Source organism: Bos indicus x Bos taurus, chromosome 11 (genome assembly GCF_003369695.1).
Source record: "Bos indicus x Bos taurus breed Angus x Brahman F1 hybrid chromosome 11, Bos_hybrid_MaternalHap_v2.0, whole genome shotgun sequence".
NCBI classification, from domain to species: Eukaryota; Metazoa; Chordata; class Mammalia; order Artiodactyla; family Bovidae; genus Bos; species Bos indicus x Bos taurus.
Window position 1 is genome coordinate 19,656,799 of NC_040086.1, and position 14,317 is coordinate 19,671,115.

The 14,317-nt window shown below is 38.3% G+C and overlaps 1 protein-coding gene across 5 annotated transcripts in view; it reads right to left on the reverse strand.

Annotated features, from left to right (window-relative positions):
- Nucleotides 1-14,317, reverse strand: part of PRKD3 (protein kinase D3) — an 87,031-nt gene that overhangs the window by 41,863 nt on the left and 30,851 nt on the right. For all 5 annotated transcript variants that reach the window (XM_027555014.1, XM_027555018.1, XM_027555015.1 and 2 more), the window contains 3 exons: nucleotides 4,551-4,689; nucleotides 1,998-2,129; nucleotides 1,055-1,212 (listed from right to left, as the gene is read on the reverse strand). In XM_027555014.1, the coding sequence (XP_027410815.1) occupies nucleotides 1,055-1,212; nucleotides 1,998-2,129; nucleotides 4,551-4,689 (429 nt within the window). The remainder of the gene's footprint in view (nucleotides 1-1,054; nucleotides 1,213-1,997; nucleotides 2,130-4,550; nucleotides 4,690-14,317) is intronic.

Genomic DNA, 14,317 nt, shown 5'->3' on the forward strand with positions numbered 1-14,317 from the left:
GTGAAAGAATTTCAGAAGCTTCTATTTTAGTTCCTCAATTTAGCAAGATCTTGTGATGAAGCGGTCAAGACAGCAGTCCAATGGCTTGATTTTGCCATTAATATATAGAAGGCCAAAGGGGTTACAGAAATAACTAAATTAAGACTGTAATCTACAGATGGAAGTTATTTAAAGTAGTACCAAATAAGTAAGGCAGTTATTTCTTTCTTCCCCAATCTACTACGTTTGATTTACACATTAGTAGATCTGGGTTAAATTCTAAAATTGCTTACTAATTTCTGTGACTTTAGTCAAGTCACTTGATAATTCTGAGTGCCAGCTATCTCACAGTATACAGACCTCACTGGAATACCGTAAAGATCAGTGATGTCACTCAAACACTTATTCATTTATGGCTGAGCGCCCACTAAAGTACAAGATACGGAGCTTGGGCATGGTGAGGCAAAGACAGACATGAATACTGTCTTCTCTAAATAGTTAAACTCCTTGAGGACAATCTAGTATACAAATGCTGTGATATTATGGTAAAATGCTATACACACCATCAAGGAGGTTTGAAAAGTGGTATGGCATTCAGAAAAATAACTTCTAGGTAAAGGGAAATCAAGTAAGGTAGCTGTTGAGGTAAGTCTAGAAAAAGCATATAGGATAGATAACAAGAGCAAATGTAGGGGGGTGGGGAGAAAGGATGTGTTCAGGGAATGCTGAATACTACAGATTGTCGGAAACGCAGAATATATAGAGGTCTCCTTGAAGGGAGCAATCTAATTGGTTGCTGACTATTAAGCTGTAGTGCAGTGTGGAGAGCAGGAGTCAGGATACTGGTCAGGAGACTGATCTCCTGGTTCAAGTGATAAGGTGATCTCAAACTATACAACATGCAATTCATTGCTACTGGTAAGCCCTGTTTACAGTGATACATTTTAAGTTTCTTAAGTGTAGGAACGCTACTGTTCTTTAGTATATAACTTATGATTTAGGATGACATCATATATACTGTAGAAACATAAAGAATAAGTGGTAAAAATGCCCTGTATTATCTTAGAGTACATACCTCTTCAGTGGGAAGGGCTACATAGTCAGTCTGCAGGAGTCTTGGAACTGAGAGGCCAGGTCCTGGCAGGGATACATTTGAGAGACGTCTCTTTCTTACACCACTACAGTTATTTGGAATCTTGAAGGCACATCGTTTATGATAATTTAATCCACAGCCTAAATATATTTTAAAAGGTTAAAAAAAATTTTTTTAACTTAACCATCTAAGTGCATACATAAAAAAAAAGGTGCTTCTTTTATTTTTTCTGGCAGCAGTAGCTATCCTAATGAAGAACACAGATAACAAGCTAAGAATAGGAAATGTGTAGAAAGGTTTATTTAGAAAGGTTAGGTTAGCTAAAGCAGTGGTTTCTTCAAGTGTGCTCCCCAAGGCAGAACCCAAGAATTTGTTAGAAATCTAATAAATGATTGGGCTTCACCTCAGACCTACTGAATCAGAAACTTTGGGGATGGGGCCTTGCAAAGTAATGTTTCAGCAAATCCTCAAGGTGATTCTGATACATAGTGAAGTTTGAGAACCACTGGCTTAAATAACTTCAGCAAACTGTGAACTATGACATGTGAAAATTACATGCAATTCAGATTTCAGTCTCATAAATAATTTTTTGGAACACAGCATTCTCACAGTTTACCACCTGCCCATGGCTATTTTCATGCTGCAACGGCAAAGTTAAGCCACTGCAACTGAGACCACATGGCCAGAAAAACTTAAAATACCAGTATGTACCCTCTGGTCCTTTACAGAACAAGTTTACTGACAAATCAGATGTGCACCTGCATCCTACCCCCCTGGCATTTCTAACACAGAACAACCAGATTGCTCTGCTTCCAAACCTTGGGTACTACCTAGTCACTGACCAATGATCTTATTTTTTCATTGATGATTAAAGAATGTCATTGTGAAAACTTATTTCAAATTATCAAAAATTTAGAACACATACCTTCACATTTCAGTCCCTGGCGTACCAATCCCCAAAGCATCTCACCACAGTAATCACAGAAAGTAGGCGCTTTGTAAGAATGCACATAGAGAGTATGCGGACGAATCTGGAAGTCTTCTACTGTGGCCAAAGCTTTAAAAAAAAAGAAAAATATTCAAATAAACCCTATACTTGCAGTTGTGATAAGATTAAGAACATCAACCATAGTCATTTATGTCAAAGTATACAGATTTCTTTTTCTGAAACTTTCATCTTTCACCCATAAAAAATTATTTTAAGACTTTAACATCGTGGTTTTCGAACTTTATTTAAGAAGCTGACAAATTTAAATAATTTGATCTCCAAAAGTACGTATTTTGACCTCCAAAAGCATTTTCTTGGAGTTAGATTGCAAATGATTGTCATATTTATTTTAGCTAGTTAAAAACTATTTAACTTATAATGTACTGGGAAATAGAACACTAAATTTTAAAAAATTATAAAACTTAACATTAACTTATAGCAATGTTTCTGGGAGAAATGCACTCAGTCCTCATTTAGGATCCCAGGATACACTCTGTCTGTTCTCCACAGTCCCAGCGGATAAAAAAGAGACTCTTTTCCCCTCTGTGAGCAACTCAACAGTAGCAGATGCATCCATCATCAGACATCCTTTCAACATCACGTGCAACTCACTATGGATATCCCTGTGGGCTGATGTAGGCTCCAGAGCAAAAAAGGAATAGATATGAGCATGACCACTGGGATGACAGGGAGTGAAGCCCCTCTACAATGAAAAGGAAGACAAGGACTGGGATGTGTACAGAATTTGGGGTTGTAGTGGAGAAGATAAACAGTAAGGATTAGAGACTAATAAGGAAAGGTGGTGATCAGAAAGAGTCTCAAGAGTGCAAAGACGAACTGGGAAGAGGGAAAAAAATGGTGGCAGAATGCTGGATCTAGGCCTGGCCTTTCTTCCTTTCCTTCTCTCCCATCTCTTTATTTTTTCCCTCCCTCTACGTCTCTCCCTCCCTCTTTCTTTTGCTGCCAAACACAAGTTCTACAGGCCTACTATACACATTCTTTATTCCTTGCCACTTCTCACTAGCTATCCTGCCCACCTGCTGTCGGATGAGGTAAGAAATAGCAGGGCTAAGGAACAATGGATGGCAAGAATGGGTGAGAGGGGAAAACAGAGAATAAGAAAATGTCCACGAAGAAAAAGAAGAGAAGGAGCATTGTTTAAGTCATGGAATCAACCAATATTGCAGTTTCCTCTTCGACATTTTCATTATTTCTTTTTTTTCCTTCTGATTTTCTTCTCCAAATCGTCACAGAAATGGGAAAAGGAAACAGAATTTCAGTGTAATTGTTTCATTTCTTTGAGTCAAAAGAGGAATATGGTCCTCTTCCAATTCAACTGATAATTCCCTTAGCTTAGTAACACTTTAAATAATTCAGGGCTTATTTTCCTGGGGGCTTCCCTGGTGACTCAGATGGTAAAGAGCCTGCCTGCAATATGGGAGACCTGGGTTCGATCCCTGGGTTGGGAAGGTGCCCTGGAGAAGGAAATGGCAACCTACTCCAGTGTTCTTGCCTGGAGAATTCCATGAACAGAGGAGCCTGGTGGGCTATGGTCATGGGGTCACAATGAGTTGGACACGACTGAGCGACTAACACTTTCTTTCTTATTTTCCTATTTTCTCATCTGTGATGTAACCTTCCTGAAAGTAAAAATCATGTCAGTTCAGTCGCTCAGTCGTGTCCGACTCTTTGCGACCCCGTGAATCGCAGCACGCCAGGCCTCCCTGTCCATCACCAACTCCCGGAGTTCACTCAGACTCACGTCCATCGAGTCGGTGATGCCATCCAGCCATCTCATCCTCTGTCGTCCCCTTCTCCTCCTGCCCCCAATCCCTCCCAGCATCAGAGTCTTTTCCAATGAGTCAACTCTTTGCATGAGGTGGCCAAAGTACTGGAGTTTCAGCTTCAGCATCATTCCCTCCAAAGAAACCCCAGGGCTGATCTCCTTCAGAATGGACTGGTTGGATCTCCTTGCAGTCCAAGGGACTCTCAAGAGTCTTCTCCAACACCACAGTTCAAAAGCATCAATTCTTCGGTGCTCAGCCTTCTTCACAGTCCAACCCTCACATCCATACATGACCACAGGAAAAACCATAGCCTTGACTAGACGGACCTTTGTTGGCAAAGTAATGTCTCTGCTTTTGACTATGCTTTCTAGGGTGGTCATTAACTTTCCTTCCAAGGAGTAAGCGTCTTTTAATTTCATGGCTGCAGTCACCATCTGCAGTGATTTTAGAGTCCAGAAAAATAAAGTCTGACACTGTTTCCACTGTTTCCCCCATCTATTTCCCATGAAGTGGTGGGACCAGATGCCATGATCTTCGATTTCTGAATGTTGAGCTTTAAGCTCAACATAGAAGTAAGCAACTATAGTATTTACAAAGTATAATTAAATATAGCATTTAGTTGAAGCACCCCCCTCCCCCGCCAAAAAAAAGGCTCTTTGGGAGGAAAAAAAAGGCAACAAAATAAAAGAAACTATTTACTTACCTGAGAGAACAACTTCTACTAGGTCTCCTTCGTGTATTTCATCTGCTGAGGTAATGAGCTGCAGAATATTTTCTGAGTTCATATCATGGCGAAAAAGAAGAATTTTGTCATACATGCCAAAGAATCCACACTCTGGAAACTGTAGGAAAACAGTCCTGTATCAGTATACTCATTTTGTAAGTAAATGTCTCAATCTTATGAAATAATTTTAAATGTACTTTTGTTGTTGTTGTTTAGTTATCAAGTCGTGTCCAATTCTCTGCAACCCCATGGACTGCAGCATGCCAGGCTTCCCTGTCCCTCATCATCTCCTGGAGACACTATTTGCTAACAATTTTATTAATATCCAAATAAGATCAACCATGTGCTCAAGCATCTTGGTTAATTCTCAAGTTCAAAAACATAAAAGTAAGCAATATAAAGAATTACTGATATCTTAGAGACATTTGTCTCTTAGAAGTGTAGAATTTCTTTACTCAGTTATTGATGAAGAATACAATCTTCAACTTAGTGCTATTCTTACAAAGACTGAGAGATGAGCAGTCTTTCCTGTCCTTTAGAACTGAGCTTCCCATCTAGTCAATTACCAGCCATATTGTTGTTGTTCAATATGGACACATGTAGTTATTTAAACGTAAGCTAATTAAAAATAAATAAAAGTTGAGTTTCTTAGTCTAGCCATATTCCCTGTGCTCAATCACCACGCTTATCTAGCTTGAGTAATACTTTCCCTTAACTTTTACATCTTGATGGTTTACCAAGTTTAATATCTTCTTTATGGAGTCAACTCACTGTATCCTCTAAATAAGATATCCTGACCTTGGATGATTTTTCCTTGTTCACATCCAGTTGGTTTTGTAATGAGCAGTTTGATCATGTAACTAATCAGGTTTTCCTGTTTACTTTGCCCACTGAAAAAGGCCAAGCCAAACTTGTAGCCCACTTCTACATCAATTAGGGATCTTACGGCATATATTTTAGGTGCAGATACCAACCTGGTTCATCTTACTTTATGGCCTTAATTTTCCCATTAAAAATTCTTATATACATCTCTAAAAAGGTCTCAATTCTGGGGGAAAAAGTTAAATTTTTAGGAATTGAAAATAATGACTTAATTAGAAATTTTAAAGTTTACTTGCATTTTAAGAAACCTCAGTTAATAAAGTATAGAAATATTTGGAATTTTTATAATACTATATCTCTTTTCAATATTTGAGTTACGGATATTTTTAAAACTTCATAACATGCTGTAAACAGATCTAACAGCATAAGAATTTTCCATTGAAAAGAGTAATACAGAATCAAAAATTATTTTCATTAGATGTTAACTTTAAATTTACTAAAATTTTACTTAATTATTAAATTGGAAAACATCTAATGGAGAGTAAAACTTAGCTGCAACTAAAATACAACCTTAGTTGCAACAATTCTTAAGAATTAATAACAAAAGGATTCCATATTCCATCCTTATAAAATCTCTAACAAAATATTTGTATGAATAAAACTCATTTTAAAAAGTCACAATTTTTTTTTTTACGTCTTCTAAGTGTACAGTCCTATGGTGTGTAAAGCTAAGAGTCAGTCTTTGCCTTCCAGGGGCTTACAACCTAGTAGAAAGAGAAATAAAACAAATATATAACATAAGAGAAATGCCAAGAATGAAAAAACCCTAGAAGAGGGAATAAAAAAGATAGACTATCCCTTTAAGAGTGCTATTTGAGCAGAATCATAAAAAGAGAAGCAAGATTTCCAAGGGCAGAAAGTGAAAACGAAAGGGTCATCACTGAGAAAGTAGAAGGTAAATGACAGAAGGGAAGTGGACTCTGACGACTGGAGAATGAGGTGGAGGTGGCGGCGGGCGGCGGGCAGGGACAGAAAAAAGGCAAAAATGTACACCGGAGCCCCAGATGGACCATACAGACAGAGAAACTCAGCATCTGCAGAGCTGAGTTCTCAAGCTTTGCAACCTACAAACTATAGCACCTTAGATAAGCTGCTTAACCCCTCAAAGCTCAGTTTCTTGTCTATGAGTTAGGAATAGTAAGACTACAAGCTTTTATTTTTTTTGGTGCACCACATGGCATGCAGGATCTTAGTTCCCAGGGATCGGACCTGTGCCTCTTGCAGTGGAGGCATGGAGTCTTAACCACTGGACCTGCAGTGAAGTCCCCAAGAGTACTAGCTTTAAGTGGTTCTCATCAAAATTAAATTATTTGATGACTATAAAACACTCAGCACTGTGATCAAATAAACACCAGTGGTTCATGTTATTCTATACCCAAAGTGGGAGAGACAAGGGGTGCCAGAGCAAGGCACAAACATGATCAATTTTAAAAGGATAATGCTGACAGCCCTGAGTAGCCAGGACTGGAACAGGAAGAGACAGAGCAAGCTCCTACAGAAGGCAGAGGCTATGGGTCAGGAGAGAGGTATTGGGGTCTGGATTATATAGAAGATAGGAAGCAAGACAAGAAACACTTCCCCCTAGAAACTATATTTGGTAAAGTATATGGATCACTAATACCGTTTTGACCAAATCAGAACTCCCCACAACTAAACATATTAATGAGAGAAGAAAACATAAAAAATTAATGGCTTAGCAAAATTATGAGTATTAAGAATATTTATTTAAGACATACATTGTGTACCAAGCTGGAAAGCCATCAGTGATGATAAAGAACAAAGTAACTTTCTGGACTAGCAAATGTTTATATACTATATTCATCTATATGGTTGAGAAATTACACAATTCTCCAAGGGAAAGAAAATGTAATAAAAACTCTGTGAAAAAGAGTCTTTTGTTATTCATGATTATATAGGTGTGTTTGGTAAGACATTTAGGAATTCTCTGAAAACAAGGGTCCTCACAAAATGAAGTAACAGAAACTAGCCTGAAAAAAAGAGCCAGAGAGAATATTAAATATTGTCACTGAATATCAGGAAACAGTGTTGCCCACCATTAAAAATATTATGAATCTTGAGGCATGAGTATTTCAAAGATAAAACACCTAAAAAGTAGAAACAAGGAAACAAACCATAAACACTCATTTAAAAAAATCTAAACAATTGTAAGGAACAACTCCATAAAAAACAACAACAACAAAAAACTCTGTTAATAAGCTTTGAATTTATAAAGATAGACTGTTGATGATTTTTAAAAATTCAGAAACTGGTTTTCAAGCAGGAATGAATTTGTAACATCATGTCTCACCTTTGGTCACACGCTGCAATCATCTGTGGAGCTTAAAACCATCCTATTTCACCCTAAGCATCTTTATCATTCACTTCTTTGCAGCATTTTTGCCACATAACTTACTGCCCATAAGGCAATTCTGCCATCAAAGATAAAATAACTGGTTGACAGTTTGGTTTCAAAATATATTACCATTTCTTCTAGTTGGCAACATTATCAATGGCTTTACTGAGCTGACAAATGAGTCAGACGCTTTACTGTCTGAGCCACCAGGAAGTCCTGACAAATGAGGATGATTTGCCCCAAAATGATTTGGTTTCTTATTTTGAAATACACTACACATCAGAGGATAAAGAGGCTGAGGGTCTTAAAGGTACAGAACTCATCCCATATTTCTCATGGAATTTTGGCATGTCTACCAACAGACATGTGACAGAAACAACACTGTAGAAGAAAGCTTTCACAACACAATACAAAGCTTGGTTACAAATAGGCATGCCAGTATTTGGAAAAGGACACCTCTCTTAATGAAGGAAGAAATTTTAGTGAAAAAGAATAAGTGCAACGCGGAACGATAAGAAAACTGAATAAGCAAAAAACCACATACAGCTGAACAATCTGTGTGGGCTAGGAGTGCCAACCCCCATCCAGTCAAAAACCTATGCATAATTTGACAGCTGGCCTCTGAATCTGCAGTTCTGCACCGGCAGATTCAACTGACTGCAATCATGTAGTACTGTAGTATGTGTGAACAAAAAACTTAAATCTGACCAAAATGCCTGTGGCAAAGATATCCACAGCAAAGATGCTTAGGGGAAAGTATCAAGAACATTTTAAACAAACAAAACACATGAAGATTATTCCTAGATTTATGGTTAAGCTCTAGGGACTAGGATATGGACACCAGATTTCAAAATTTACTTTTATATTATTCAGTGTATTCAATATTAAATATATATATATGCATGCACGTGTGCATGCTAAGTCATTTCAGTTGTGTCTGACTCTTCGTGACCCTAAGGATTATAGCCCACTAGGCTTCTGTGTCCATCGGATTCTCTAGTTAAGAATACTGGAGAGGGTTGCTATGTCCTTCTCCAGGGGATCTTCCTGACCCAGGAATCAAACCTGAGTCTCTTATGTATCCTGCACTGGCATGTGAGTTCTTTACTGCTCAGTTCAGTTCAGTCACTCAGTCGTGCCCAACTCTTTGTGACCCTATGGACTGCAGCACACCCAGCTTCCCTGTCCATCACCAACTCCCGGAGCCTACTCAATCTCATGTCCATTGCATTGGTGACACCATCCAATCATCTCATCCTCTGTCGTCCCTTTCTCCTCCTATCTTCAATCTTTCCCAGCATCAGAGTCTTTTCCAATGAGTCAGTTCTTTGCATCAAGTGGCCAAAGTATTGGAGCTTCAGCATCAGTTCTTCCAATGAATATTCAGGACTGATTTCCTTTAGGATGGACTGGTTGGATCTCCTTGCAGTCCAAGGGACTCTCAAGAGTCTTCTCCAACACCACAGTTCAAAAGCATCCATTCTTCGGCGCTCAGCTTTCTTTAGTCTTTACTGCTAGCACCACCTATATATATAGCAATAAAGAACCCATACAGGAAGACATAAGACACACACACACACACACATACCTATATACAAACACACACACATACACATTTATCAGTTCAGTTGCTCAGCTTTTTATAGTCCAACTCTCACATCCATACATGACTATTGGAAAACCCATAGCCTTGACTAGACAAACCTTTGTTGACAAAGTAATGTATCTGCTTTTTAATATGCTGTCTACGTTGGTCATAGCTTTCCTTCCAAGGAGTAAGCGTCTTTTAATTTCATGGCTGCAGTCACCATCTGCAGTGATTTTGGAGCCCCCAAAAATAAAGTCAGCTACTGTTTCCCTATCTATTTGCCATGAAGTCATGCGATCAGATGCCATGATCTTAAGCTTTCTGAATGTTGAGCTTTAAGCCAACTTTTTCACTCTTCTCTTTCACTTTCATCAAGAGGGACTTTAGTTCTTCTTCACTTTCCGCCATAAGGGTGGCGTCATCTGCATATCTGAGGTTACTGATAATTCTCCAGGCAATCTTGATTCCAAGCTTGTGCTTCATCCAGCCCAGCGTTTCTTTTGATGTACTCTGCACAGAAGTTAAATAAGCAGGGTGACAAAATACAGCCTTGACATATTCCTTTTCCTATTTGGAACTAGTCTGTTGTTCCATGTCCAGTTCTAACTGTTGCTTCCTGACCTGCACACAGACTTCTCAAGAGGCAAGTCAGGTGGTCTGGTATTCCCATCTCTTTCAGAATTTTCCACAGTTTATTGTGATCCACACAGTCAGGTGGCTCAGACGGTAAAGCGTCTGCCTGCAATGCAGGAGACCTGGGTTCAATTCCTGGGTCGGGAAAATCCCCTGGAGAAGGAAATGGCAATCCACTCCAGCACTCTTGCCTGGAAAATCTCATGGACGGAGGAGCCTGATAGGCTACAGTCCATGGGGTAGCAAAGAGTCGGACACGACTGAGAAACTTCACTTTCACTTTCTTTCACTTTCACACAAAGGCTTTGGCATAGTCAATAAAGCAGAAATAAGATGTTTTTCTGGAACTCTCTTGCTTTTTCCATGATCCAGCGGATGTTGGCAATTTGATCTCTGGTTCCTCTGCCTTTTCTAAAACTTCCAGCTTGAACATCTGGAAGTTCATGGTTCACGTATTGCTGAAGCCTGGCTTGGAGAATTTTGAGCACTGCTTTACTAGCCTGTGAGATGAGTGCAATTGTGCAGTAGTTTGAGCATTCTTTGGCATTGCCTTTCTTTGGGATTGGAATGAAAACGGACCTTTTCCAGTCCTGTGGCCACTGCTGAGTTTTCCAAATTTGCTGGCATATTGAGTGCAGCACTTTCACAGCATATACATATACATGTACAGAGACATACATATATACTCTTTTTAAAAATGGACTTTAAATAGTTTGACATAGAAAAATTAAGACAATAGCAGAGTGAGTTTCCCTATACCTATACCCATGTACCAGATTCCCCTATTATTGACATTTTCACTGGTAAATTTCTTACACTAATGAACTAATATTGATACATTATCATTAACTAAAGTCCACAGTTCATTCAGATTTCCCTAGTTTTTACCCAATGTCTTTTTCTTGTCCCAGGTTCCTGTTTAGGATACCATACTTCCTTCAATTGTCAGATCTTTTTAGGCCCTTTTTGGCTGTGCCAGTTCCTTAGACTTTGCAGAGTTTTGAAGACCTTGACTGTTTTGAGGAGTACTGTTCAGGGGTTTTCTCAGATGCCTCATTGTCAGAATTTTTCTCATTATTACACTGGAGTTACGGATCTTGGCAAAGAAGACGTCAGAGGTAAAGTGCCATACTCATCATATCAAGTGTTCCTACCATCAACATGATCAACTGCTGTTGACGCAGACCTTGATGATCTGACTGGGCCGTGTCTGTCAGGTCTCTCCCCTGGAGAGCTATTCCCCTCTCCCACTGATAACATACTCTTTGGAAGTAAGTTACTATGAGCAGCCTACGCTTAACACTTGTTAAGGAACAAGTTACTTCCCCTGTCCTTCAGGGCAGAGAAGCTATATAAATTATTCAGAATTCTTCTGTAGGGGAGATTTTTCTATTTCCTACCATTTATTTATTCATCCAAATATATTATATGTATCTCTCAGTATGGATTTAAGGATAATTATATACTTTGGGATATAATATATATTCTTTTAAAATACATTTCTTATTTCTTAGTATGAAATTTATTTCAATGGCTCAAAATTTTACAAGTACAAGAGTGGAGTGCAAAACCTAAGCTCCAGTTGTCCAGTGATCTCCGCCATAGTCAACAACACAGCCAGTTTTCTCAATATCCTTCTGAACATATTTTATACCTAGATAGTAGACATGGATATATCTTTTCCTCATTTTACACAAATGGTGGCCAACTATAAAAAGTGTTCTGTACATTTTTTTTCACTTAGCAACATATTTTAGAGATCATTTAATAACAATATACAAAAATGTTTTTCTTTTTTTTTTTTTTTAAATAGCTGCACAGTTTTATTTTACCAATTCCCTACTGATGGGATATGGGTTGAGGAGTAAAACTAAAGCTAAATAGTCTTGAATTCACTTACAAAGTTGGCCAAGTTACTTAACCTCAGTTTCTCTATTTGTAAAACAATACCTACCTTATAAGGTTATCATGATAATTAAGTAAGTGAATATATGTAAAGAGCTCAGAGAACTCCTGATGTTTTGAATGCCGTATGAATTGAAGATACTGTTCCCAATCTTTTTTATTACAAACAATACACAGTATATAATTTTGTATATACATTTTCCCCCCATCTTTTGAATATATGAGTAGGATAATTTCCTAGAAGTAGATTTGCCATGTCAAAGAACATACACATTTAACATTTTTTGGACACTCCCCAAATGCTCTTTACAGAGGCTATACCAATTATACTTCGAAAAGTAACATATTAAGAATGCATGTTTTTCCCTTCATTTCTCTTTCTGTGGCTGTTCACTATGGTTTGTCTCAAGGCATTTTTAAGTTTCCTCTGGTTGCATCACAGATCCGCTGTTTTTTAGCAACATATTTAGTTTACATGCAGTTGTTGAGATGGAGTGTGCAGGTGGAGAGACTCTTCCTCCAGTCTTAAAAAGCCACCAATCCTCCTGGATTAGAATCTCACCCTGAACATCTTCTTTAACCCTAAGTACCTCCTAAATTTCCTATTTCCAAATATAATTACAGTGAGGGTTAGGGATTCAACAGATGAATTGAAAAGAGGAGCACAATTCAGTCCATAACAAGTATACCATCAAACTTGTTGACTTTAGGTTAAAAAAATGTATTTCAATGTAGTTTTAATTATAAGAAGCGACGTTGAGCATTTTCATATGCCTAAGAGATAGCTATATTTTCTGTAAATTGGCTATTCATTTTTGCCTGTTTCATGGATCCATAATCTTTACAACTTTAAATCCAACCATCCCTCAGAATGTTTCCCATTGTGTGGGACATCCTTAATAAGACCAGAACAACAGACCAAAAAACACAAACAAAACCCCTGTATATTTAGCAGTATATATGTTGAATTTCTCAATATGGTATGATGCCTGTAAAATACCCTATACAGAAAAAGGGAGCTTTTCCAAGATAATGGCTTGTTTTTCTCAGCCAGGCTCCAGTATAATAAAGAAAAAAGGATAACTTCCCCCCTTTCAATTGTATAATTTTTAAGAGGAAGAAATATTTTAGCAAACTAATGAAAACCAATTATTGATTACATTGTGAATTTCCATTTTCAGTGGACTCCTTTCTATTCTCATTCCAGAATACAAGTCTTACCTAATAAAATGGTACAATTCTTTCTAAGCATTCTTTTCTCACAAGGGGGCGGGGGGTGGGTGGGAGCTACTTGTGACCCAGACCAAGATTAGAAAAGGAGGAGAGCTGGTAATAAGCTTAGTGTGAAAGTGAGTGAAAGTGAAAATCACTCAGTGGTGTCCAAGTCTTTGCAACCACATGGACTATGTAGTCCATGGAATTCTCCAGGCCAGAATACTGGAGTGGGTAGCCTTTCCCTTCTCTAGGGGATCTTCAAACATTGGAGGATTCTTAACCAGCTGAGCCACAAGGGAAGCCCATCAGTAATTGTCCTCTAGGAAAGTAGTTCTTAGCTGGGGTAATCTTGCCCTCCAGAAGATCTGGGGCACATCTTAAGTGTCTCAAAAATGTCTTGAGACACTTTTGGTTGCTACAACTTGTGGTACTGGTACCTGGTGGGTACAGGCCAGCGATGCTACCAAACATCCTACAATAAGCACTCCACAAAACAAAGAATTCTCTGGCCCAAAATGTCGACAGCGCTCAGGCTGAGAAATGCTGCTCTGGGGAATAAAGGAGTCAAGAAAATAGAGGGACTGGAATATGTGGGAGGAAGCTGAAAACCTTCTGAAATCTAAACATGCTTTATTTCCTTCCCTTGCCCACTTCAGCCTTGATTAAAAGAAGAAAGAGGAAATGAGAAAAACATCAAAAGAGTTAGCAGGGTAGAAGCAAAAGGCCTTTATTTTAGCCTCTTTCCAAATCCCCATTCCCCCCTTTCTGGATTTTCTTTCTACAACTGTGCCAATGACTTCTCTTGACAGTGCAAATGAATTCTGTTCTCAGTTCATGCGGGAAAGTAACAGAATTTCATCACAAAGTTATCAAATTCTCACCCCTTATGCACCCACTTCGCCCACTTTAGACTCATCTGTCTTTGTTTCTGCATTAAAGATGGCTTCAGGAATAAAAAAACAGATCATCTCATCTTTCTATAACTATCCCGTGAAAGTCATTTTCTATGGTATTAACTTATACTTGTCTTAAGTAAAAAGTTTTTAATACTTGCAAATAAAATTCCTTCAAGTCACACTATATTTTGGGAGTTAATGTGAATAAAGTTCATATCATTAAAATTTTGTCAATAAAATGTTAGATGAAGGCTTCCTTGGCGCCTCAGTGGCA